The sequence below is a fragment of the Coenobita brevimanus genome, chromosome 55 (assembly GCF_032717465.1).
Source record: "Coenobita brevimanus isolate Jiangsu-jjx chromosome 55, ASM3271746v2, whole genome shotgun sequence".
Classification (NCBI taxonomy): Eukaryota; Metazoa; Arthropoda; class Malacostraca; order Decapoda; family Coenobitidae; genus Coenobita; species Coenobita brevimanus.
The window spans coordinates 36847334-36874887 of record NC_137008.1 but is presented as its reverse complement, the minus strand read 5'-3'; the positions used below and the strand labels follow the sequence as shown (position 1 = coordinate 36874887).

The 27554-nt window shown below is 40.9% G+C and overlaps 1 protein-coding gene across 1 annotated transcript in view; it reads left to right on the top strand.

Moving 5' to 3' along the window:
• LOC145401372 (mitochondrial inner membrane protease subunit 1) overlaps positions 1 to 25560 on the top strand; it is a 122596-nt gene extending 97036 nt beyond the window's left edge. Inside the window, exon 4 of the mRNA XM_080273698.1 lies at positions 24808 to 25560. Coding sequence (XP_080129824.1) covers positions 24808 to 24984 — 177 coding nt within the window. The 3' untranslated portion in view covers positions 24985 to 25560. The remainder of the gene's footprint in view (positions 1 to 24807) is intronic.
• Positions 25561 to 27554: the final 1994 nt, after the last annotated feature.

Genomic DNA, 27554 nt, shown 5'->3' with positions numbered 1-27554 from the left:
TTGGCCTTCAAAACTTTGTTATGGCACCTACCCGTGAACTATCGAGTGAAATCATATCCCAGATCATTGCTCTAAAGGAGGCAGGCCACCAGACAAAGGAAATTAGTGAATTGGTTGGTGTGACACGATCGACAGTGCATCGTTGGTGTGCGCGGTTTCGGGAGGAAAACAGTGGTGAAGTTCCCACAAAGAAACCGAGGTCTGGTAGGCCTAGGAAAACTTCCCCAAGGTCTGTTAATGTTTTAAAACGTGCAGTGGAGTTTAATCCTTGTGTGAGTGCAAGGAAAATTAAGGAGAGCAACCCAGAAGTGTTTGGTGAGGTGTCAGTGAGAACAGTGTCTCGTAGGGTGCATGAGCTTGGTTACACAAGTCACAGGCCTGTGAAAAAGCCTCTTCTCTCTAGCAGCCAGAGAATTCGTAGGCTTGCCTTTGCTAATAAATATCTAAATTGGGGTGAGGAGCAATGGTTGTCAGTGTTGTGGTCTGATGAGGCAACGTTTAGTGTTACCTGTAACAGAGGAGCATGCAAAGGTAGTGACCCACTTGACCCACGGTATGTAGAAAGCACAGTTAAACATCCTGATTCACTCATGGTATGGGGTTGTTTTTCAGGGAAGGGTTTGGGGAAGCTTGTTGTACTTCCCAAGAACCTCAGAGTGAATCAGGATGTTTACCTGGAGCTTGTGTGTGATCATTTACCAGACTCTTTCGAGCTAACAGGTGCACGAGTGTTTCAGCAGGACGGTGCACCTGCTCACAAGGCCAAATCGGTCACCAATTGGCTTCGTGACTGCGAGGTATCATTCATGACAGACTGGCCAGGAAATAGCCCAGACCTCAACCCGATTGAAAACCTCTGGTACCTCGTAAAGAAGAGTCTCCAAGGGAAGGACGTGAGCTCTTTGCCTAAGCTGGAAGCCGCCATTCGTGACTCCTGGGACAAAATACCCCTCCAGCACCTCAGGAGCCTCGCCCTTTCACTTCCAAGACGTCTCAGGTCCGTGAAGAAACGTAAAGGCTACCTTACGAAGCACTAAAGGTAAATAAAATGCATTATTTATATGTTTTTTCAATGTTGAAAGGTTTGTTTCTCAGGAGGGACGCAGGGCGCCCCATACTTCTGACGAGCACTGTATATATATCATCATCATCATCCGAACCTCCATTCCCACCCAAGGGCAGGGTGATGAGTAGCAATGTCCAGACAGCACAAGCTTGCCCAATCCAAATAGGCCACACTTCCATTCACTCATCATTCAAGCCCCCGGAATCCTGGCTCTACCGGATATGCCAAAAAAACATTCACCACATTCTGCAGCTTCACACAGCGTATCCGAATGAGTCAGTCCGGTCGCTGCCATGCTCACAAGGGATGCCAAAATTCCTGATCACGCACTTCTCCTCACCAAATTCATCCAGCCAGCTCGATCTCTTGTCAATTCCCTAGCCTCATCGACTTCCATACCTCTCTTCCTCACGCATTCATCCACCATATCTCTCCGCCTTCTCCTTGGCCTACCTCACCTCCTCCCTTCTTCAAATTCACTCAGATATACCTTTTTTACCACTCTATTGTTATCCATTTTTCTACATGACCATACTATCTCGGGACACTTCTTCGATTCTGGTGTCCACCAACTTCCTCACTCCACACCTTACACGAATCACATTATTTCATATCCTATCCACCCTCTGTACTCCACATAGATTCCTCAGCAGTCCCATCTCCACTGCTCTTACTCTTAACTTTTTCATTTTCATGCCACACCATAGTTAGAGTTGGCACAAACACTCCCTCATGTAAGCCTCGTGCAGCTGCACATATATATATATATATATATATATATATATATTTGGTAGGTGGGGGCGCTCACCATCCACTCACTTGATGTAGTGCTGCTCTCGGGTGTCTACCCTTTCCTCTCCTCCTTCCTTCTTTCCTTCCATCCTCTTCTGTCTTTATTTCCTTCATTCTTTCCTTGTCCCTCTGCCTGCAGGTGCCTTTACACTCACTTCTCTCGTCCTTTCCTTCATTCCTTCCTCTTCCTTCTGCCTGTGGGTGAGTCTACACTGAGTGACAAGCCAAATGGTTTCCTGCACACCAGGAAACCATTTACTACACTAGGTGGTAACCATATAACCAAATTTAGGTGCCTGGTGGTTTAGTGGGTAATTATTGCGCTTCATTCGGATTGAGCCGGTGAAGGTTTATATCCAAGGGGTGATTGGGGTTCACTGCTCATGTAATGCCACTCAGGGATGTGTGAGGCTGGTCACTCTCATCTTAAATGTCGGGACCAGCTGCCTAGCTCCAGGCTCCTATGCTCCTCATGGGGGCAATGTAGAATTGGATGATGGATGGATGTATATATATATATATATATATCCATTGGCTCCCAGATTTCCTGTGCAAAGGATTTTGCTTGAAGGGTGCTAGATGTTTCACCCTTCGCCTGTCAGCCCATAGTCACGAACCTCATGGGTCCCCACCCTGGGGATACCTTCTTTATTAAAATTCGAAAATGCCCAGTTCCATCTTGTATTGAGGACACTGGGTGCCAGTGGGTTAAAGAAACTGATAGATTTGCCAATATTTAACCCATTGGCTCCCAGATTTCCTGTGCGAGGGATTTTGCTGGAAGGATGCTAGGCCTACTGTCCTCCGCTTGTTGGCTCATAGTCAAGAAGCTCATAGGTCCCTACCCTGGGGTTGTGTTCTTTATTAAAATTTGAAAATACCCAGTTCCATCCTGTATATATATATATATATATATATATATATATATACAGTAGAACCTCTCTCATTTGGACTATATGGGGGGAAGGGTTGTCTGAATTAGCAGATTGTCCGGACCATCAGGGTAATCTCCAGTTCATACCAAAAACTCTCTACATATGGTATGTTTGTTAATTATTAACATATGTTGCAAATGTCAACCCTACATAACTGCAAAAGATGAAAGGATACTAAAATAACCAAACTAATCATGTACGATAGTTTTGTATTGCATAATTTACAGGTAAGGCCATGACAAGAAACTAGCCTACATTTTAAATTGTAGTAAGTGACTAAGGCCCGTGCAGGCAAAAAAATAAATTAATTAGTTAACTGTAATATTCGGAATAAAAATAAAACTTATGTAGGCAAAAAATACATTGTCATCTTTGGCATATTGATAACGCCCATATGGGCAAGAAGCTAATGTTTGATGTACAAGTAAAGCACATTTAAGTACAAAAAATAAATCACTAAACACTGCAGAATATTCTGACCAATTTTTGTGTAAGCAAACTCCTCCTTTTAACACCTTTATTCATTGCAGAAGCTACACTTGCATTAAGGGGCATGGTAAGGATTAACTTTTGAAATACAGTGTAAAAATATTAGTGGTTGGTGAACTAGTTGGTGGAACGAATGCTAGCATGTGTTTAAACAGGCGCCCATGTTGAGACCTAGCGTGATCCGAGGCTAAACGAATGATGATCGCTTTCCGCGCCGATACTGAAAATGACTTTAGAATTACTTTCAACATATTTTTGGAGCTTATTATTTTTAAATTTTGTCCGAAATAACAGAAGTCCGGCTTAAAGGGGTCCAGACCAAAGAGGTTCTACTGTATATATATGCATATGTATACATATATATGTGTATATATATATATATATATATATATATATATATATATATATATATATATATATATATACAGTAGAACCCCTTTAATCCGGACCCCTTTAATCCGGACTTCTGTTAATCCGGACAAAATTTAAAAATAATAAGCTCCAAAAATATGTTGAAAGTAATTCTAAAGTCATTTTCAGTATCGACGCGGAAAGCGATCGTCATTCGTTTAGTCTCGGATCACGCTAGGTCGCAACATGGGCGCCTGTTTAAACACACGCTAGCATTCGTTCCATCAACTAGTTCACCAACCATTTATATTTTTACGCTGTATTTCAAAAGTTAATCCTCCTTACCATGCCCCTTAATGCAAGTGTAGCTTCTGCAATGAATAAAGGTGTTAAAAGGAGGAGTTTGCTTGCACAAAAATGGGTCAGAATATTCTGCAGTGTTCAGTGATTACTGTAGGTTATTTTTTGTACTTAACCCCTACATCGCGGGCTTGTTTACCAATTACTTGCGTGTGCCACGGGGTTATTTGGGCTCCGACAGACTCTCAAAAAATATTTGCCAAAAATCAGTTATTAGTCCTAGAATAATAAAATTACATATGCTTATGGCACATACCTTCAGCTTTCTCCTGGAATGATTGTTGAGCCTTCGTCAGTTACCGTAGGACTTGTGGAGACCTCTGAAGTAGGGTAACGAAGTCTCCACTTTACACTTCCCGACAACCCGTAATATGATTACCACATCCAGATACAAACACTATAAACACTATTCTACAATTTTCAAGTAGTTTGGGATCCATACTCAAAAAAAAAAACACTGTGAAAGCAATGGAAATTACGAGCGTGTCTGATCGTCGCACTGGCACTAGTTCGCTCATGGTAGTCTGTCATTTATTATTCATAAAACCCCTCACACTTTATATTTCTATTACTATATAACACTTATATATATCTACAGTCTTTATCCATAAGTTTCCTTCAGTAGTATTAGTTTATTGTCACTGTAGGGATTCAATTTCTTTCAGTAAAATACGTAGCATTCACTTTCTCGTCCTGTATACTGGCATTGAGAGTGAATGTCACTTTCATCTTCACTCTCATAACTCATAGCATTCAGACATGCTAGAGTGAAACTTTCACTTTCATTACTCCTAGGGTATATACTCGTATTCTTATAATACTACTCATTTACATTTCTATTTACGTTCTCTATTTTATTTACGTTATTTACATTTCTATTTTATTTACAGTGTTATGCACTGTCACTTGAAATAACTTATAAAACTATTTTCCATTGTTCACGTATATTTACATTCATTACTTTCACTTGCTGTTTACACATTATTTACACATTATTTACAATTCCACTTGCACTGTTTTACTCAATAGAAAGATCGTAGTCACTCTTTTATCAATTGTCAGCCCTTTACCTCTTTCCACACGAGGTTTAGTAGGGGGTAAAGGTCACAGAGCCATTTGCATGGGGGTGAAAAAAAGGCCTTGAAGTCAGCAAGATGAAACATACGTCCTCTCACTTCGGAAGATGAGAGTACACTGATAACGCAGGGGCCAGGCCAGCTAGCCTAGGAGGCCTGCTTTAGGGGTTATTCAGAGTTACCAATATTACTTCTTGAAACAGCTAAGTCTAGCACTGATATGATTGGCAGGAAATCTAGACAATACATTATAAATTTGGTAGTTCCAGGTGAATGTAAATATCATTTAGGGTTCTCCCTTCCCTCCTTACATGTATATTTATTACGAAAATAGATTAGAGGCCTACTTAGGAGATATATAATCAGAGCTACCAATGTTAAATCTTGAAACAGCTTTGTGTAGCACTGATATGATTGGCAGGAAATCTAGACAATACATTATAAATTAGGTAGTTCCAGGTGAATGTAAATATCACTTAGGCTTCTCCCTTCTCTCCTTACATGTATATTTATTACGAAAATAGATTATACGGCATATTTCAAGGGGAAAAACAGCGAAAATTAGCGAACGAGTGCACGCGAGGTGTTGTCAGGTGATAATTAGCCAATTCCAGGTGTATGGCACTCTCACTTACCTGATTTCTTTCTTGTATATATTATTTGGTATAAGAATACGACATAGGGCTTATTTCAATGGATGAAATCAGTGAAAAATTCCAGGGAAGATTTACTTAGCGTAGCATGGCCGGGCAGGCGAGAGGATAGGGTAATGGAGGGGGGGTAGGGAGGGGAGTCAAGAACGGGGAGAAATGGCTAAATTGTCAACAATGGATGGGAGTACAGATGAGATTAGGAGTGCTGACTAGTGTTGGACATTGTCAGTACTGATAGATGATACAAGCCCCCACTTGAAAGCCCGGGTGAATTCAAAATAACACAGAATCACAAAAGCAACGCCCCGCGGTATGATCCCTTGCTCCCAAGCGTCACAAAAGTGACGCCCCGCGGTTAAGGGGTTAAATGTGCTTTACTTGTACATCAAACATTAGCTTCTTCCCAATATGGGTGTTATCAATATGCCAAAGATGATAATGTATTTTTTGCCTACATAAGTTTTATTTTTATTCCAAATATTACAGTTAATTAATTTTTTTTTTTGCCTACACTTATCACAATTTAAAATGTAGGCTAGTTTCTTGTCATGGCCTTACCTGTAAATTGTGCAATACAAAACTATCGAACATGATTAGTTTTCTTATTTTAGTACTGGTATCCTTTCATCTTTTGCAGTTACGTAGGGTTGACATATGCCACATATGTTAATAATTAACAAACATACCATATGTAGATAGAGTTTGGTATGAACTGGAGATTACCCTGATGGTCCGGACAATCTGCTAATTCGGACAACCCTTCCCCCCATATAGTCCGAATGAGAGAGGTTCTACTGTATATTATATATATACTGTATGCTCTCACCGCAAATTAAGAGAGAGTTGTCCGTCTTCTTTGTTTTTCCACCACTGCCAAGTGAATTTTTTGGACAAGAAGTAACTGGCAACTCCTCTAATGTTGGCAGGAGATGGTGAAACACTCATCACGTCAGTGCTTGCTCAGAAGCAAGAGTGATAGTATATGTTCCCTTTGCTCCGAGCTTCCACCTCCCTCTTTTTTCAAATGCATTACTCTTTGCCCTGTTATTTTCCTAGAGATAAGTTGTCACGCCCTGAAAGTACTGCTCAAGAGATGAGAGGGTCCATATTGCATGGAGGCAGGATAATGTCCCTGTCAACACGATTTGTGAACGTACTGGACACGCAAAGTCGATCATCATGAAGATTCTTGCTGCAGCGAGCGGTCTGCCACCTGATGTCGTGCCAGAGCACAACCGCTTGCACAAGGAGCTGGGTTTGCCAAGCCGCACTGCAGCCAAGAACCAGCTTCTCACTGACCGCATGAAGAAGCATTGCATCCAGTTTTCCAAGAAGTATGCACACTGGACATCGGATGAGTGGAGAAAAGTTATGTTTTCCAATGAGAGCACATTTCAGGTGTTCCAGGTGCATCCTGCCGAGGTTCATCGCCCTGCCTCCCGTAGTTGACATGACCCTGCTCACACGGTGCCGATTGTTAAGCACCCACAATCAGTAATGGTATGGGGGTGTTTCTCAGGTGAAATGGGAAGGGGAGGCCTGTACTTTCTTCCTAAGAACATGATGATGAATGGTGGCTGGTACATTCAAGTTCTGAAAGATCAATTGTTAAACTTTTTTGCCATTCATGGGTGCGACTTTTTCATGCATGATTCAGCTTCATGTCACAAGTCAAGAAAGGTGACAAAATGGCTTCAGGGTAATCGGATTGAGGTCCTTGACTGGCCTGGCAACAGTCCAGATCTAAATCCGATAGAAAACTGCTGGGCAAAAATGAAGAAAATCATGACCGAGAAGAAGACACCCAATCTGGACAACCTGAAGACTGAACTGACAGTTGTTTGGTGCAAAGGAATGTCATTAGATTACTTTAGAGATCTAAGTGATTCCATGCCAAAACGCATCCAACTGGTCCTGAAAAACAAGGGAAGCATGATTTCATATTAATGAATGGCATTTTATGAACAAACATTGTGATATAATATGATTTCTATGTTTTTTAATATCTGTGTGTTTTAATACCTTGTGGGTGGAGGTCCTAAGTCAGTTTGCAGTAGCTGTATATATAAAATATATATCTATCTATTGCCAGATGCCTTAATCCCATACCGGGTGACCACAAACAAAATGCCTCCACATCGTCCTGTCCCCTGCTATTTTACTGCCCTGCTCCCAGCTCACACGCCCCTCTCTCATATACCTCTCCACTCCATCCCTCCATCTCATCCTTGGCCTCCCCCTCCCTCTCTCCCCCTCCACCTCACTCACATACATTGTCCTCATCAGTCTCTCACTCTCCATCCTCTCCACATGGACAAACCACCTCAATGTGTTTCTCCTAACGCTACTTATCACATCCACATCCACACCACAACGCTCCTTCACATCCTGATGTGTCAGTCGGTCTCTCCATGTGACTCCATAGGCTTCTCTCAAATAACTCATTTCCACTGCTCTCACTCTTGACTTGTGTCCCCCCATCAAGATCCAAGCTTCACTTCCATACATTAGAATTGGTATCACAATACTGTCATGTAGTAACTTTTTCACTTCCATGCACTTTTCCCTGCTTCTTATCACTGCATTCAAGGAACCATTGACCTTTCTTCCATGCTGTACTCTTTCAAACACTTCACCCTCCAAACTTCCATCCTTACTCATCACACTACCCAAATACTTAAACTTACTCACATTTTTTTCATTTCCTCCTCATCCAACTTCACTGTACATTCACTGCCTTCACTTCCCTCAAAGACCATAACTTTACTCCTCCCTACATTCACCTTTAGATTCCATTTCTTACACACTCTCCTAAACTCATCCACCAAGCCATGCAGCTCCCCATCATCTTCACTTAACAATGCAGTGTCATCTGCAACCAGCAGTACAGGGAGTTTCCAAACACTGTCCTCTCTCATTAGGGCCACTCCAACATCGACTGCCCTACCTTGTATCTCTTTTATAGCCCCATTCATGTACAGATTGAACAGCCATGGAGACATGACACATCCCTGTTTCAGCCCAACCATCAAATAGAAAAATTCACTCAGTTCACTGGCCACATGCACTACAGCCTTAGCACCCTCATACATACTCTTCACAGCATTCAACAGCATCCTATGTACTCCATGTATTCTTAATACTTTTCACAATCCTTGTCTATCCACCCTGTCATATGCTTTCTCCAAATCCCTGAAGGCCTCATACAACTTTTTTTCCTTCGCTAGAAACTTTCCCACTAAAGATCTAAGAATGAGTATCTGATCTTCACAACTTCTTCCTTTCCTAAAACCTCTCTGTTCTTCTTCAACTAATTCCACTGTTATTTCCCTGACTCTGTCAATAAGTATCCAGCCATATACTTTTCCTGTTACACTAAGAAGAAAAATCCCCCTATGATTACCACACACTTTTTTTTTTTCCCCTTTTCCTTTGTACAAGGGAATAATTATACCTGACTTCCAATCATCCAGGACTCTACCCTCCTCCCAGGCCAATCTGCACATCTTCCACATCCATTCTACTACTATCTCTCCCCCATGCTTCAGCAGTTCACCACATACTCCATCAATTCCTGGGGCTTCCACAACTTCCATCCTTCTGATTTCTTCTCTTCTCACATCCCTCCATCTCCCAGCCACTCCCCAGCCACTTATACTTGCATTACTTTCATTCTCTGTGTTCAGCAATTCCTTAAAGTGTTCTCTCCATCTGCTCACTTTTTCTCCCTTCTCCACTAGTAATCTACCATTTTTATCTTTCACTCCCCTACTAACTTCATTGCCACCCTAACTCTCTTTACCTCTTTCCAGAACATTTTCTTACAGTCCCTCCACTTTACACTGAAATTCCTTCCAAATTCCTCATCCACTCTCTTCTTACTCTCTCTTATTAATCTTTTCACCTCTCTCTTCCTTTCTCATCCATTCATTATATGCTTTCTTCTTTTGTGCCACAGCCTGTCTCACCTCTTCATTCCGCCATGCTGTTCCTTGCACCCCCTTTTCGTCTTCTCTTCACTCCACACACCACCTCACATGCTCCAGTATTTCTTCTGTGAATATCATGCACACGCCTTCTATGTCCTCCATCTGCTCCATTCCATATTTACCCAGTCATTCCTCCACTTCTCTCTTATATTCTGCCTTTTTCTCATCCTCTCGTAACCTTTCACTCTCCTTACATCTACTCCTTTCTCCCGTCCATCTCTTCTTCTATTTCTCCATTTTACTTGGACCTTGATTCTGACCACGAACAATTGGTGGTCAGAAAGTCCACTCCCCAACCTCTATATGTTCTTGCATCCATTACACACCTTCGCATCCTTTCATCCACACACACATAATCAATCATTGCCTTCCTTTCATTCAGTTAACCACCCACCCTGCTCATCACTTGCCATGTATATCTGTGGATCATTTTGTGCCTGAAGAAGGTATGGGCTATCACGAACCCGCTCCCGACACAAATGTCCACTAAAGCACTGCCACTCTCTTCTATCTCAGCAGGCACACCCCACTCACCAACTACTCCATCCACCTTCACATTCCCTACTTTATCATTCATATCACTGGTCAACAAAAAACACTCTCTCATAGGTTTCAAACTTGTCCAAGCATACTTCCACATTTGCCCAGAACTCTTCTCCCACTCTGCTTGCATGATCTTACGTTGGCACATACACGCACACAATCGCCCACATTGTAGTCCAACTTTCAGTCTTACCCACACAATCCTTGAGCCAACTGATCCATACTCTCTTACATTCTCCTTCCATCTTTTACTCACAACAATACACACTCCTTCCTTTGCCCTCTCATTCTCACCTACTCCCACATATATACCCCATCCATACTCCCATTCTCTCACACTTTCTCCTCTCCATTTAGTTTCCGTTAATCCACATACATCCACTTTCACACCCTCAAGCACCTGGACAATCTCTCTCTCTTTCATCTCATCATTTGCACGCCTTACATTCCACGTCGCCATCTGTATCATGTCCTTTGTTCTGACCTTAGTCGTCATCTTTTGGTCAGTGATTCGTGAAAGATGCAGAGTAAGAAAGACCTCAGACACCAGAATCGAAGAGTGTACTGAGATAGTATGGTCATGTGGAGAGAAGGAATGACAGTAGAATGGTGAAAAAGGTGTATCTGAGTGAATTTGAAGGAGGGAGGAGGCGAGGTAGGCCAAGAAGAAGGTGGAGGGATATGATGGATGAGTCTGTGAGGAAGAGAGGTGTGGAAGTTGGTGAGGCTAAGGGACTGACAAGAGATCGAGCTGGCTGGATGAATTTTGTGTGGAGAATCACATGACCAGGGATCTAGCACCCCTTTTTAACGTGACAGTATTTGGATTGACTCTATCAGATAGATGTATGTGAAGCTACAGAATGTGGTGAAATTTTTTTGGCCTGTCAGATGGACCCAGGATTTCTTGGGCTTGAATGATGAGTGAATGGAAGCATGGCCCATTGAACTGGGCATACTTTGGCTGTCTGGACATTGCTACAAATCACCCTTGCTACAAATCACCCTGCCCTAGGGTTGGATAGGAGGTCCAGATGATGATGATGATATACCTATATAATATGAGTCCCCTAATAACATAGGGTACTGAACGCCACATGTTGAAAACGGAGAAAAATGCAGTTAAAGTTACTTAACTTTCAAAATGCCATAACTTTGGAACTAGTGATTTTTTTTTTTTTTTTTTTTTTTAATAGCTTGAAGTTCATACTTTCATGTCATGCTGATCTTGGTAGAAGAGAAATTAGTAGCATTCTGAAAGGTACAACAATAGCTGCGTTTTTCTCCAGTGTGGTTATTGAGAGACAAAACGTACTCAGTAAGCATTTTTAACAATCAAACCAACCAAAGATATCAATGGGAAATGTTTACAAAGTAAAAGCAAAAGCCCAGTGTTCCTGAGCATCTTACTAATGTTTTGTGCCCACATCCCTGGTCTCCTCACTCTTTTTCTGTTATAAGAAGGACCAGCTGCTTTTTGCTCACTACTAGAGTCACTCATGTTCTTGAGACAATGAGAAAAAAAAATAAAACAGCTCTGAAAACAGCCAGTTAATCCATGCAGTGTTCTAGGCCAGCTGGGAAACCAAAAACTGCTTCACGTCACGACAGATTCCCAAATTACAGTTGCCAATGTCTTGCTGAGCTCTCTGCCTTTCCCATTTTCTGTACATTATGGCTAACTTACCCTTAAAATCATGCAATTTTATGATAAAATATTCCATTATGTTAGAATAATGGTACAGTAATTAATAATGCTATAAAAAAAAATGCATGACTGTGAGCATAAAGACATGCTACTATCTGGTAACACCAGACAACACGTTGCTGGGATTCACTTGGTACATTCTGTGACCAGCTTGAAGGCTTGTTGACGCACTGAGGTGAAGTGGGCAGTGAGATCATGTTACAGAAGGGGAATTTAGACCTTAATGCCAGTTGCTTTCTGTACCTCGTGGTTGCTTTCCAAATCAGAGAGGGTTTGGGCTACAGTGTGGTATACTTAACTGGGTTTCGTTTGCAGTGACACTCGATACATTATGTTATTAGGGGCCTCGTATATATATATATATATATATATGAGGCCTCACGTGCAAGCTTATACCCATGTGCCATTTTTTAAAAGTGGCAGAAATCGCATTTAAAGTTTTTACAACTTTGAAGAACGATACCGCAAAACTATTATACCTAGGATAATGGCATTTACCTCATCTTAAAGCTGATTGTCTCTACTTTATCCAAAAACTTTTTAGTAAAGGTACTATTGTTTTTACCTAAAAAAAAAAAAAAAAATTGACATATTAGCAAAGAATGCTGCTACTTTTATGCATAAATTAGTACTGCAGGACAATAGCTAGTAAGTTCCTTGATGTTGTAAGATGAAGTTGAATGTCTGTAGAATGGTTATTTATGAATATGCCTGGTTATTGTCATAAAAGGTATGTTTTAAAAATTGTTCAAAAAAATTATCAATCTGCAGCATTTTCTTTTTCACCTGGTCCTTGTTGTTCTGTGTTTTTATGTGAACAATAGACACTTTACATCTATTAAATGCAATAACAAACAAAATAACACCAATCATACTAGGAATAATGATGTTTTACATAGATATCTTACTAATGAATACAGTGGCTGCTACAATAAAAAATATAATGGTTCAATAAAAAAACTAACCTCACTGAAAGAGTTAATGAACACAAAGCCATGGGAAGTTATGAAAGGTTATTATTTCTTTTTACTGGAAAAACAAAGTCAAAACTCACACTGTGTCCTGCTATGGTGTTATAACCACCAAAATTACATAAGTTATGACACACACAACAGAGCGTGCACACTGCTTGGTCAGCCAGAAATAGCATGGAATGAGAGCATTAGTATTATGGTCAGACTCAAATATGAAGTCCGTTTGGGTGGGGCCCGAGAGGGGATTTCCCTCTCTACAGCTCTGCCGCATCAACCCCAGTACCTATCTCTCTCTCTGTCATATGTCAGCTATTTACTATTTGAAATTGTATATTAAATATTCTGTACTTATTAAATATATTAAATAAGGCTATATAGTGCTATGAATGTGTCGCTTTTTAGGATAATAGCAATGATTTGTATAAATTCCACACCACGTGACAACGTCGCTTTCCAACGTTGCCAGAGGTCAAGGACACCCACCTCAGACTACAGGTGACCGGTCACTTCCTCCCTGATCCCCACCCACAATGGCAGCTACTCCGACTCGCTGTCGTGTGCTCCACAGTTGGGGGAAAGAACTTATTTACAATGTGAACAAGTATTTTTTAGAAGAAAGGTCAGAGAGAGGACTTATGCCTACTGGGGAAACCTCTATAAAAAAAAATGCGCCAAGACTTTTACCTCAGTGGTGGTGTGGAAAAAAGGTCGAAACAATATAGAAGAAAACAAAACTTATAAATATATAAAAACTTTCTCAATCAACTGAGAGAGAGTGAGTGAGGAGGTTTGGCAGAGCTGTAGAGAGGGAAATCCCCGCGCGGGCCCCACCCAAACGGACTTCATATTTGAGTCTGACCATACTACAGCACAGCAAAAAGGCTTGGGATGAGACTATCCTCATTGCCTTGGTGATTGTTAACACTACTGCACACATAAAATGGCGTGCTGAGAAGCCATTCTCTGTGAGGATGGCGCATGGGTATACTCTTGCTCCAACATAGTAGCAAAAAGCATTTGATAAAGGTTGGCGATGTAAACCCAATGTTATTTTTATGGGTTTTCGCCCTGATGTCTTGGGTCATACATCACATCCACCAAGTCCACATGAAAGTACATACTCTGAGGGACTGTGGGATAGCATTATCTCAATTTTCGACAAGGTGGTGCTTGGGTATACTCTTGCACATGGTGTCTCGTATATATACACACACACACACACACACACACACACACACACACACACAGTAAGCCCTTAATTCACGCGAGGGTTACGTTCCCAGACCCTTTGCGTATGTGGTAAATTCACGTATACGTTCTGCCCTTGTGTGCACATAATTACGCATGTCTGCTAAGTATATTACATCTGAATAATACTGTTTATGCACTATTTACACCTTATAAACTAGCATAAAGTATGAAAAACAACAAAAATGTAAGAAATTTATCACTGAAACCTGACAAGCACAGGCATAGGTGGAGACACTTCAGCAGTCTGGTGCACAAGCCCTCACTACCTCCCATATGCTACATTCTGCCTTCTTTATTGTCCAAACAGTTAACTCATTTACCCCAAACATACGGTTCTGAGCCAGTTCACAGGAGTAGGTGGAGACGCTTTAGCACAGTCTGGTGCACTAGTCCTCACTGCCTCCCATATGCTACGTTCTGCCTTCTTTATTGTAAGAACAGTTGACTCACCCCAAACACACGGTTCAGAGACAATTCACCATGAGGTCAATTCACCATCAAAACATGGACAATTCCCTGTCATTCTATAAATATACTTATTATTGATTAATTAATACTTTAATAACTAATTTTCAGGGGGATTTTATAATTCATATAAGTAAAAAACTAGTGTACTGTGCTTGCTAAATAAACTAGTATGTAAATAAATGACGAGGAATCATCCTGACGGAGAATTGCCGCCGACATTCCTCCATTTGTCCAACACTTTAATTTTTTGTGTCAGCAACATCACTTTACGAGACCGTTTTGGTGTGTTATCACATGCATCACTAGCACTACGCTTAGGCCCCATGTTGGCAGACAAGGCAAGGAATCACTGGAAAGCAGAAAAATAAGCCACAAATAACGATTCGCGAGTCACCCATGATTCGAGCGTCGGATTGAAACTGACTGTGTGGTGCTTGGTAGACCAACCTCACACACACACACACACACACACACACACACACATACATACATATATATATATATATATATGTATGCACACGGGCAGCAGGTAGGCATTTTTATATTTTATTTATTTGTCTTGTATATTAAAGTTGTTTATTTGAATACTATAATTTTGTTTTGATTATTGTACAAAAAATTCGTGGATAACCGAAATCGCGTGAAAAAAGTTCGCGTGAATTAAGGGATTACCTGTATATATATATATATATATATATATATATATATATATATATATATATATATATATATATATATATATATATATATATATATATATATATATACAGTAGAAGTCCGATTTTTCAGCATCTATGGGACCAGGCAAGTGCCGAAAAATCAAAATTGCCAAATTATCAAAAACCCTACCCGCTCAGTACCTTATATGTTTCGGTGAACACTATCATCACTACTCATATCATTACAAATGTGTTTGGAGAGAGTACTGTATACTGTTTGATACTCTCTTTATGCTATGGGAGAGCTTCATGGCAGTGGTAGACTCGTTCCATCACTTCCACTATCTCACTCACTAAGGCGGGTAGGTAGCTGGCGAGCCTCATGGAGAATCGGAAAATCTGCCGAACGATCAGAGATTTTCGTAAATGGGACTATTTCTCAAAACTGCTCAAATGTCAGATTTGCCGGGGAATGGGGTGCTTCTGAAAAGCCTAGTATTCCGTCAGATGGCTCCACTGTAGCAGTAAACACATTCCCGCGCTGTTTAAAAAGCATAATTTTATTTGTTAAATATTTACACTGTTGTGTAAAATTGTGAATCATGGTAATGTCATATGCCGTAATATAAATAATACAAATAGAACACGTATATATAACGTATTATGAATTGTTTATATTTATCATAAACTGAAATTAAAATATCACTGATGGCATATGATGGCAATCCGCCATTTCAGTGGTCCTATATTATTTAATTTCTGCTACATTTAGTGCAAGTTAGATTCTTAATACATAGTTTGTTCAGAGTGTAAAGTACGCCTAGTGGGTATCTTGACTCATCCAGTCTCTATGTGGGCAGAAATTTAATGTTGAGTAAATACTGGCATTCACCAGCATAAATCATCCGGTCTGAGGAACCGTCCCAAAACCAAGATCGTTTACGCGTCATTCTTTGCCCGGTCTCACCGAGGACAGACGACTGTGGAAGGTACACAAGCCAAGACATCGCCTCCAAGAGATCCACAAGATTCACACGGAGTCAAGTTCAGTATTCACGCTTATATATATATATATATATATATATATATATATATATATAGATATGTGTGATTCACACGGAGTCAAGTTCAGTATTCACGCTTATATATATATATATATATATATATATACAAACGTGAGAACACATGACGAGTAAATACTACTGCATCCTCTTAAATGTCTACCCCCAGTGAGATTGCATCCAGGTCAAGAGGACTGGTATGTGCACAAGCTACTGACTCAGTCAGTGGAAGATCTTACAAACATATGTGTATGGACAGGTGGTCTGGAGACAGTTCTCACATGACCATACCATTAGGGACTTGCCAAGAGGGGGCAATGTGTGTGGGTGTGTCCATTTACGACAGTAATGTAACCAACGTCGGGTACAGGGACATGAGAAATCGGCGTAGCTTAGTTAACAGCTAGAGAGGCAAGATGTGGGAATGACAATTACACAAAGATATCGCTCAGTGAAACACACTGCCTGTACATAGTCACTTATGAACCAATGACGAATGTTATGAATTTAGCTTGTTTCTACTCTGAGTGAATCCGTGACATTACACGCCATCAAAATAAAATTTTTCCTGGAAACTTGACATCCCTCGTGAAAAAACTTAAACACGGGACTGTCTTGTGGTGCGCATGCGTGAAGGAAGCGAGCAAAATGTTGAATGCCAGTATTTACTCAACATTAAATTTCTGCCCACATAGAAACTGGATGAGTCTAGATACTCACTAGGCGTAGTTTACAGTCTGAACAGACAATGTATTAAGAACCAAATTTGCACTAAATGTAGCAGAAATTAAATAATATAGGGTCACTGGAAGGATGGATTGCCATCACATGCCATCAGTGATATTTTAATTTCCGTTTATGATAAATATAAACACTTCACGATACGTTATATATACGTGTTCTATTTGTATTATTTATATTTCGGCATATGACATTACCATGATCCACATTTTTACACAACAGTATAGATATTTAACAAAGAAAAATATGCTTTTTAAACAGTGCGGGGAATGTGTTTACTGCAACAGTGGAGCCATCTGGCGGAATACTAGCTTTGAAAGCACCCCATTGGATGCCAAAGAATTGGACTTTTACTATATATATATATATATATGCAGTATATATGAGATACTACCCAAAGTTCCAGTAATTTGAACAGAGGGAGCCAACCGTTTGCAGTTTTGCCTTTTGACGCTAGGAGGAGTCAGCAGCACCCCTTGTGCGTCAGTGTGTCCCCGGCCGTGTCTGTGAGCAGATGTGTTGTTGAGCTACACTTACTGTTGTAACATGGTGTGTAGGTGGTTTGGCGATTTTGCAGTGGTGGACCTCACAGAACAAAGAACCTGCATCAAGTTCTGCTTCAAGATAACAAGACAGCTGCAGAAACTCACTGGTTGCATCACCAAGCCTATAGTGACAATGCCATGTCCCAAAGCAGAACATTTTTCTGGTACAAGCTGTTCAAGGAAGAACAAACGTCCGTCGAAGACAATGACCGCTTTGGACGACCGTCAACGGCAGCAACACCAGAAAACTTCGGAAATGCTCTTCAGGCTATCCTTGCAGATCGTAGACGAACTATCCATGATGTTTGTGATATCGTTGGACTGCTGTACGGGAGCATGCAACGCATTTTGTCAGACGTGTAGGGCATGAGACGCATCGTTGCAAAATTTGTGCCAAGACTGCTGAGTTATAAGCAGATGGCACATCACAGTGCAGTTTGCAGGGAGCTCAGGAATCAGATCAGAGATGACTCTGCCTTCATCTCCAAGGTCATAACTGGTGATTAATCATGAGTTTATGGTAATGACCCGGAGACAAAGCGGCAGTCATCGCATTGGAAGTCTCCCAAATCACCAAGGCCGAAAAAAGTGCGTCAAGTTCACAGCAGTGTCAGGTCGATGTTGATTGTTTTCTTCTATATCCAAGGGATTGTTCACAAGGAATTTGTCCCACCCGGTCAGTCTGCCAGCAGAAAGTTGTACTGTGAAGTTTTGCAGCGTCTGAGGGAGAACATCCACTGCAAACGTCCATAAAAGTGGAAGAACAAGGACTGGGTCCTGCATCATGACAATGCCCCTGTCCACACATCAGTTGTTTTTCTGGCAGTTCCTGGCTTCCTCTAACATGGTAGTCAATCCCCACCCACCCTGTTTGGCTGACCTTGCCCCCTGCGACTTCTTCCTGTTTCCCAAGCTGAAATTACGACTGAAAGGGTGCCGATTTGACTCGGTTGAGGAGATCCAGACAGAATTGCAGGAGGTGCTCAAGACCATCACGCCTGAAGCCTTCCAGGGATGCAAGGACTCGTGGAAAAAATTCTGGGACCACTGTATACGTTCCCAAGGGGACTACTTCGAAGACAACAGTGAGAACTAGGAGGTAAGGTAATTTATTTTCCTATGGTATTCAAATTACTAGAACTTTTGGGTACCACCTCGTGTGTGTGTGTGTGTGTATATATATATATATATATATATATATATATATATATATATATATATATATGTATATATATATATATATATATATATATATATATATATATATATATGTTTATATTTTGGGTATATCATATATATATATATATATATATATATAATGGAGCCTCTGTGGTACAGTGGTAGAGTGTGCGTTTCGTACGCTGGTGAACAGGGTTCGCATCCCGCCAGGGTAATAAACTTTGGGAGTGTTCACTCGGCCACACACTGCATTGGTGGACACAAGGGGTGCTGTGGTTGAACCAGTGTCGCTTACTATAAAGTATGCTTGCACCCAGTCGGCTTGCACGGGCTGATTACAATTGGTTCACAGACTGCACACACATCCAAAGCCACTACAACACTGCAATTTCACCTACAAGCACTTCTCACCCTACATACAATCTCTACCAAACAGCCTAAACCTCTTGGTACAGATACATTGGCTGTATCGTCCCGACTTTGGTCAGGATAGACCGGTCCTGCAGTGGACACTCAAACGGCTGATGATGATGATGATGATGATGATGATGATATATATATATAATCATCATGATGAGGATGATGATGATGATGATCATCATCATCATCATCCAGACTCCTTTCCCACCCTAGGGCATGGTGAGGAGTAGCAATGTCCAGACAGCCCAAATTTTGCCCAATCCAATGGGCCACGCTTCCATTCACTCATCATTCAAGCCCCTAGAATCATGGCTTCATCGGATACGCAAAAAACATTCACCACATTCTGTAGCTTCACATAAACATATTCGACTGAGTCAATCTGGATGCTGCAACAGTAAAAGAGGGTGCTGAATCCCTGGTCATGCACTTCTCCTCACAACATCCAGCCATCTCGATCTCTTGTCAGTTTCCTAGTCTCGCCGACTTCCAAACCTCTCTTCCTCACAGACTCATTCACCATATCTCTCCACCTTCTCCTTGGCCTACCTTGCCTCCTCCCTCCTTCAGATTTGCCTAGATATACCTTTTTGACCACTCTGTTGTTATCCATTCTCTCTATATGACCATACCATCTCAGTACACTCTCTTCGATTGTGGTGTCCACCAACTTCCTCACTCCACATCTTTCATGAATCACATTATTTTGTATCCTGTCCACCCTCTGCACTCCACATACATTCCTCAGCAGTCCCATCTTCACTGCGTGTACTCTTGACTTTTCATTTTCATGCCACACCATAGTCTCACATCCATATGTTAAAGTTGGCACTAACACTCCTTCATGTAAGCCTTATGCAGCTGCAACACTCAAGCTTGTGTTTCTTGTCAAGGCCTTCATTGCACCAGCTGTGTTTCCTGCTTGTGTCGCTCTGCTTTCAACTTCAGTTGCACATTTTCCTCTCTTTTCTATCATTGTACCCGAGTATTGGAACTCTCACCAATTCCAGTCTCTCTCCATTCACTGTAACATTGCACTGGGAGTCACCTTCTCTCTCGGTAACCATCAGTTTATTCTGCATTTGCTCTCAAGGCATGATGCTCACAGACATCAGCAAAACTCTGCACTAGCCTACCAAGTTCTTGTCCAGTACTTGCAAGCAGTACTGCATCATCATCATACAACAAATTTGAGATATTCCATCCATCACCATTCATTACCAATGCCATCCCTCTCTCCATCACTCGTGTTTTTACTTCTCTTATTACCCCATCCATATATTTATTGAACAACCATGGGGACATCACACAGCCTTGTTGCATGCCCACACTGATCGTAAACCATTCACTTAGATGCCCATTAACCCTTACACATGCTTCACGACCATCATAAAAACTCTTGACGGCACCTAGCAGCTTACCATCTACACCGTACATTTGCAAAACTTTCCACAATCCTTCTCTGTCCACTTTGTTGTATGCTTTTTCCACATCCATGAATGCCATAAACACCTTATGGTCCTTCTCACTAGCCTTCTCTGCTATCTGTCTCACTGCAAATACTTGATCCACACATCCTCAGCCACTACTATAGCCACTCTGTTCAACACTCACTAGGACTTCTGATATCTCTCTTACTTTCTTTATAATTCTTCCATATACCTTCCCTACCACACACAATAAACTTATGCCACAATAATTCTTGCACTCACTTCGCTCACCTTTATTTTTGTACAGGGGTACAATCACAGCCTTTTTCCACTCTGCAGGCACAGTTTCACTCATCCATGCCTTCTTACATATCTCCAAGAAGCACTTCATTCCACTCTCTCCACTACACTTAAGCTTCTCTGCATACACCTCATCAACCCCAGCTGCTTTCCTATTTTTCAGCCTCTTCACAGCACTCTTCACCTGTGTGATTGTGACGTCTCCTGGCACTTCATTCCTTCTCTGCACACCCCCAAAACCCCCCAAAGCCAATCATGTTTACAGCTGCTCTGCTATCTCTATTCCCATTCATCAGGCTTTCAAAATATTCTTTCCATCTAGTCCTTACTTCACCCCCATGGGTTAATAATTTACCACCTACATCCTTCACACTATCACATTTCTTTCCGCTCTACATTTCCACATCTTTTCCCAGAATAACTTCCTATTTTCAGAGTAGTTTGCATTCGTTTTTCTTCCTAGATCATCATTTACCTCCTCGTTTTTCCTCTTCACTAGTCTCTTTACATGCGTCTTGCTCTCAGCATATTCAGTTCTTACTTCAACTGAACCCCTGTCCTGTAACCACTTTAGCCACTTGTTCCTCTTTTCCTCCACTGCTCTCTTAACCTCCTCATCCCACCATGCCGTACCTTTCTTCTTTGTTGTTACTACTACCACACCACACACCGCTTTAGCATTCCTAACTAAGCAATCCCCATGTGCATTCCACAGGCTGTCAAGATCCATATCATTCCAGTTCACTGATTCTAACTCCTCTTCTACTTTGGCCCTGTAATCATGTGCCATCTCTTTGATCCTCAGCTTCTCAACTTTGTCTCTCTCCCTGACTGCACCTATCTCTCCTGATCCACCTCACTCCTCTCAGCTTGATCTTGTATTCTACAATCATATGATCTGACAGACCTCAATATCGTCCTGTCACGGCCCTCATATCAGCAGCCATTCCTATCATCGACCCCTCTACGAGCAAGTAATCAGTCAGGCTTCTTTAAACACGATCCCCGTTCCCTCTATACCATGTATACTTACGCTTATCTTTGTGTTTGAAATATAAGTTACAAATGCACAACCTCTTCTCCTGACACATATCCTTTAGTCACTTCCCGTTATCATTTTCTCTTGGTACTCCATAACAACCCATTATGTCATCCTGAGGACCAGTACCTACTTTTCCATCCATATCCCCCATTATGATCACTTTATAGCTCCTTGACATTTCTCCCACTACTTCATACGGCTCATCCCAAAACCTGTCTTTCTCTCTCTCACTCCAGTCCTCACACAGTACATATGCTACAATCACTGCCACTTTCATCTTCTCAAACATGAGCTTGACATACATACACCTCGAGCTGACGAATTTGTAGTCTCTCCTTCCACATTGCCACACCTCATTCATCAACAAAGCAACTCCTTCTTTGCATCTTCCTTGCCCATTCATTCTCAATTTTACACATTTCATACCCTCCCACTCCTCCACTTTACACCCTTTCATCTTTATTTCACACAATGCCGTCACGGCATATCTCACACTCTTGAACACATTCACCACTTCCACCGTCTTGCTCTACACGTTCACACCTCTCACATTCCACATAGCCATGCGAATCTGCCCATTTGGTTGGGGCCCCGGACAGGTATTGGGCTCTCCAAGGCTCTCTGAAATGATTGCTTTGATTAAGTAATTTTGGATAGGGGAGTCTGGGGGACACATAACCCTGCCAGAAACCCCAGTTATATGGTTACCACCCAGCATAGTAAATGGTTTCCTGGGTACAGGAGACCATTTGCATTTTCACTCATTGCAGAGATCATATGGCATCTCTACACACATCACTACTAGCTGCCTTTAGGTGACCAAGGCTAACGCATGCAAAACAGTTGGAGCCTTTATAAATGATACAATAAATGAAACAATACAGTAATTATTAAAGACAGAGCAGAAATGGCAATGGAGTTCCCACTCAACCCAGTATTAGCTAATTTGTTTTTAGAACACGGAGAAACTACTAGCATTTGTGACATAGTTCCTAGAGGGAGAGCTCTCTCAGTGCCAGGAGAGGGAACAGCTCCCTTAAATTCTTCCAACCACTCCTCACTCTAGCCACAGGGCTAGCTCCAGCCCCACCTCCAGCACGTAACATGTCTCCCAAGTAACAAAACTCTTCCATACACTCAAGAGCCTCGCCAGCAAGATGAATCATATCATGCCTGACAATCTCCACAACCTCTTCCCAACACATCATACACATGAAATCAGCATTATCTTGCAGGCTACCTCTAATACCACTACATCTCTTATGCACCCACTCATCACAAACACTGCACAAGATAGAATTACTTCCCACACCCTTATGGCAAACTGGACATGGCCACTCTCCCTCTTTCTTTGACAGTATCGTCACCAACCCAAGATACCATCACCTTTGTTTTATCTGCGTTTACTCACAAGCCCGTGTACCCCATGCCATCTCTCCACTTCCTAAATTTACGGTAGGATACGAAGATCACAGTAGGCTGCCTTACCTAGACGTACTTTTGATAAGAGATGAAAACATGTTTACGTTTCAAGTTTATAAGAAACAGACTAGTAAGAATGATTATGTACATTTTTATTCTGCCACAGATAAGATGATTCAAGAAGGTATTGTCATTGGATTTTATCTTTGGGTGTTGAAGATGTGTTCAACGGAGTGTATATATATATACAGTATAGGAGGAACAGAACAACATTTTTAATGCTTTCACTAAATTGAAATAACTTCCCTACCTTATCCTCAAGACCAGAAAAAAGGTTGCATATATCCAAAGAAAGAAAGAGAGTGGAGAAATGCATAAAGAGGATCATACTACTAAATACATGTACCTCAGTAGCTAGCAATGTTTCCCCATTATCAAACAATGCTGGTATCAGTGTAGTGAAAAAATTTCTGTAACAGTGGGCAGTATAACAAAGAAGATAAAAAGTATGCAGGTTGTGCATCAAGGAAAAGTTTACTATGAACCTTGTTGAGAATGTGATAAAGTATATATTAGTGAAACATTTTGTGGAAAATAAAAATAAATGCTGCAAAGGAACACAAATATGACACAATATGTTTTAATATGATTAATGCAGTTGTTAAGAATAGGTTTGACACAGGCCATAATGCCAGCTGGAGAGCAGCTAAAATGATAAAATATGAAGACAGTACTATGAGTTGTGGATGTTTTGAGTTTGTTTTTATAGCAAAAGTACGTAACTTTAATCAGAATAATCGTTTCTTCATGCTAGCAAAGCCATTGGCAGTTCTCCTCATGAACAGACAACAGTGGTAATTAGGTTGTGTAAGAATGTTTATATGTTAGATTTAGGTCACCGCTCAGTCTGGAGAGTATTTAAGTGATGGAGAGTTGTCTGCTGGTGTTATTCTTGAAGAAGCCTTGGTGGGCAGAATGTTAAAATAAACAGGATCCTCTACTCAATGAACACAGAATGTTGTAGGTAAGCCATGATAAGAAATACACAAATAAGTTTATAAGACAAAAGTCAGTGCACAAGTGAGGTTATGAATATATATAGGTAACATGTATTGTGTTTTTTATTAAATTATCCATGCATTTTGTTGCTGTTTACTTCAGACAAGCTTAATTTTGTAGCAAGATATTTATGTTGATCTAAAATAATGTGCAAGATCCAGAGAGGAAAACAGTGTCTTCTAAAAATGCCTTTTTTTCCATTATCTTTTGAACTAGACCAATGAAATATGTAACTTCTTGAAACATATACAGTGTTGTCAGTATTACACAGTTTACTTTTGACCTCTTGTTCAGGTTCCACGGGGTCATGTGTGGCTGGAAGGGGACAACACTCACAACTCGACAGACTCACGCAGCTTTGGGTCAGTACCAGCTGGCCTTATCCGGGGACGAGCAGTTTGCCGAGTGTGGCCCTTGTCTGAACTTGGTGCCCTTGCACCTTCTACACCCTCATTTCATGTGCCACGGTGATCATCGGTAGTAGGGAATTACACTTTGATAATCAAATTACAAACAAACAAGCTTTTTTGTGTATGCAGTGCAGAGAGTGATGTTAGCTCCAAAACCTCCAGGGTGTGACCAAGCTCAAGCAAGTAGACATTTGAAGTCTCAGGGTGCATTGAACTTAGGATATTATGCAAAATGAAAATGAAAAAGAACTACTGAGTATTATCAAGAAAGTTTCTGGAAGAATAATATTGAAATATTGCAAATACAGTACTGTAAGTTTTCCTTGTGCATATGAAAGAGATTAAACCTGGAAATAAATTTCAGATCAGCATTCAGTTTTACATTGTGGAACTTTTCTGTTTTGGTGCAGTGTTAATCATGCAACGTGAAATCTGTGCCATAGGTTTACCTTGGGTAATTTGCCCCAACCAAAATAAACTAGATTTCATTGGGTATGGCTCTAATTTGTTCAGCGCCAATGTTCACCTTAGTTAAGGTTTCATTTTAGTTGATGGAACTTCAATCTCTATTTATTTATTTATTCATCTGTTTGCTGGCTAATACCATGTCACAGTATTTGATCCAGGTTAGTCACAAAATGTCAAATATAACTTTATTACTTAGTTCTAGCCCTTCTTTATATTCCAGCCCACTCTCCTTTTACAAGTCATTGCTAGTTTCCTTTAGCCTTACACATCTCTTGTGGTGTACCTTTCATCCCTCACTGCTAATGCACTCATTCTTGTATCATCGTTGTCATCATCATAACCATCATCATCGTCATCAGTTGTCATCGTTATCAGTCATCATCATCATTCATCATCATCATCTATCATCATCATTCATCATCATCATCTATCATCATCATCAATCATCATCATCTATCATCATCATCAATCATCATCATCAGTCATCATCATTGGTCATCATCATCATCACATCTACCAATATGATCCTCATCATCATCAGTCATCATCCATCATCATCTTAATCTAATTATTTGATTTCGTGTCAGGTTGAGAGATCCAAGCCATGGTTCTCTGCAGTCACTGTGGACACAGATCATAGGAGAATGAAGTTTTTTAAGTGGTGCATCACTGCTGTGTTAGCTACTACTGTCACTTTAAACTTAGGAACTGCAAGTTACATTTCAGATGCTTTGTGCTTGTCTGTTACTGACATGACAGAAGATGAGCCATAAATTATATATTATGTACTTTGTTTTGGTACAAATTGTGGTCAGCTGTTCATTTGTAAGTCAAATGGAGGCATCTAATTTACCTTATATCTTTCATCTCATAGCTCTACAATTGGTTAACTGCAAAATGACAGTGTCGATTTTTTTGTCTTTGTGGCATGGTTGGTGCTCTGGCATAAATTTAGATACTCATAGTGCCTCAGTTATAGCACAGAATGACCTAGGAATGTAAGAACATGCTGTATATTTCATTACTTTCCCTATCAAATGTAAGACCAGAACTGGAATCTTAGGAACTTCGATAAGTTGATTGTGTGTGTGTGTGTGTGTGTGTGTGTGTGTGTGTGTGTGTGTGTGTGTTCGTAATTAATTGTATCTTTACAGGATGAGTAAAGCTTGTACTGTCCTGTGTATTAAACCGTTCTTATTGCACACATCCTTAAATTTGTTAATAGTTTTGGCACACACTATTTCATTCGGTAGTGCATTCCACTTATCAGTTGCCATATTTGGGAAACTGAATTTCCTTACGTCTTTATCGCCTCTCTTTTGTATTTTTTTTGCAGTGTTCTCTTGCTGATGCTTGCCCATAGGTTATATACAGTATTCATTTATGTCTATTTTCTCATTTCCTGAGATGCATGTATATAACATAATCTTGTCTCCTCTTTTCCTTCTCTCCTGTAGTGTTGGTAGATTCAGTTTTTTTAGTCTTTCTTCATAGCTTACATCTCTTAAGCTTGGTACCCATCTTGTAGCTGCCCTTTGTACTTTTTCAATCTTATCTATGTATTATTTGAGATGAGGATTCCAGACTACTGATGCGTACTCCAGAGTTAGTCTGATGAATGATGTTATTATCTTTCTCAGCATATCTTCATTTATACTGTATATGTGAATGCTATTCTCTTATAAGCAAGCAGTGTATACATGTTACGTACCGTCTCACTGATGTGGTCATCTGGAAATGGTGTGTTATTTATAATCTCTCCTAGGTCCTTCTCCCTTTCTGATATGTGTAGGGTTGATCTTCATAGCTTATAATCCCTTTCTGGTCTTTTCCCAATTTTTCCATCCTTAATTACATGACTATCTATGCACTACACCACATGCACTTTACATTTCACACAACGTATCCCACTACGTTACAGGGGTTGGCGCCAGCAAGGGCATGCGGCCAGAAAACTTTGCCCCCACTACCTAGTGGCAGACTTCTGGGGGGAGGCGTGGCGGGGGTTCTGCCGGCATAGATCGTGGGTCCAGGGCGAGATGGGGCTTGGGCCTGTGCTAGAGGGTACAGGGCATTGCGGTTCCCAGGCTGCCGCTTCCGCCCAATAGAGAGGGGCCCGAGCCTGGGAGTAGCGCCCAAGGAGGCTGCCCTATCAGTGGGTGT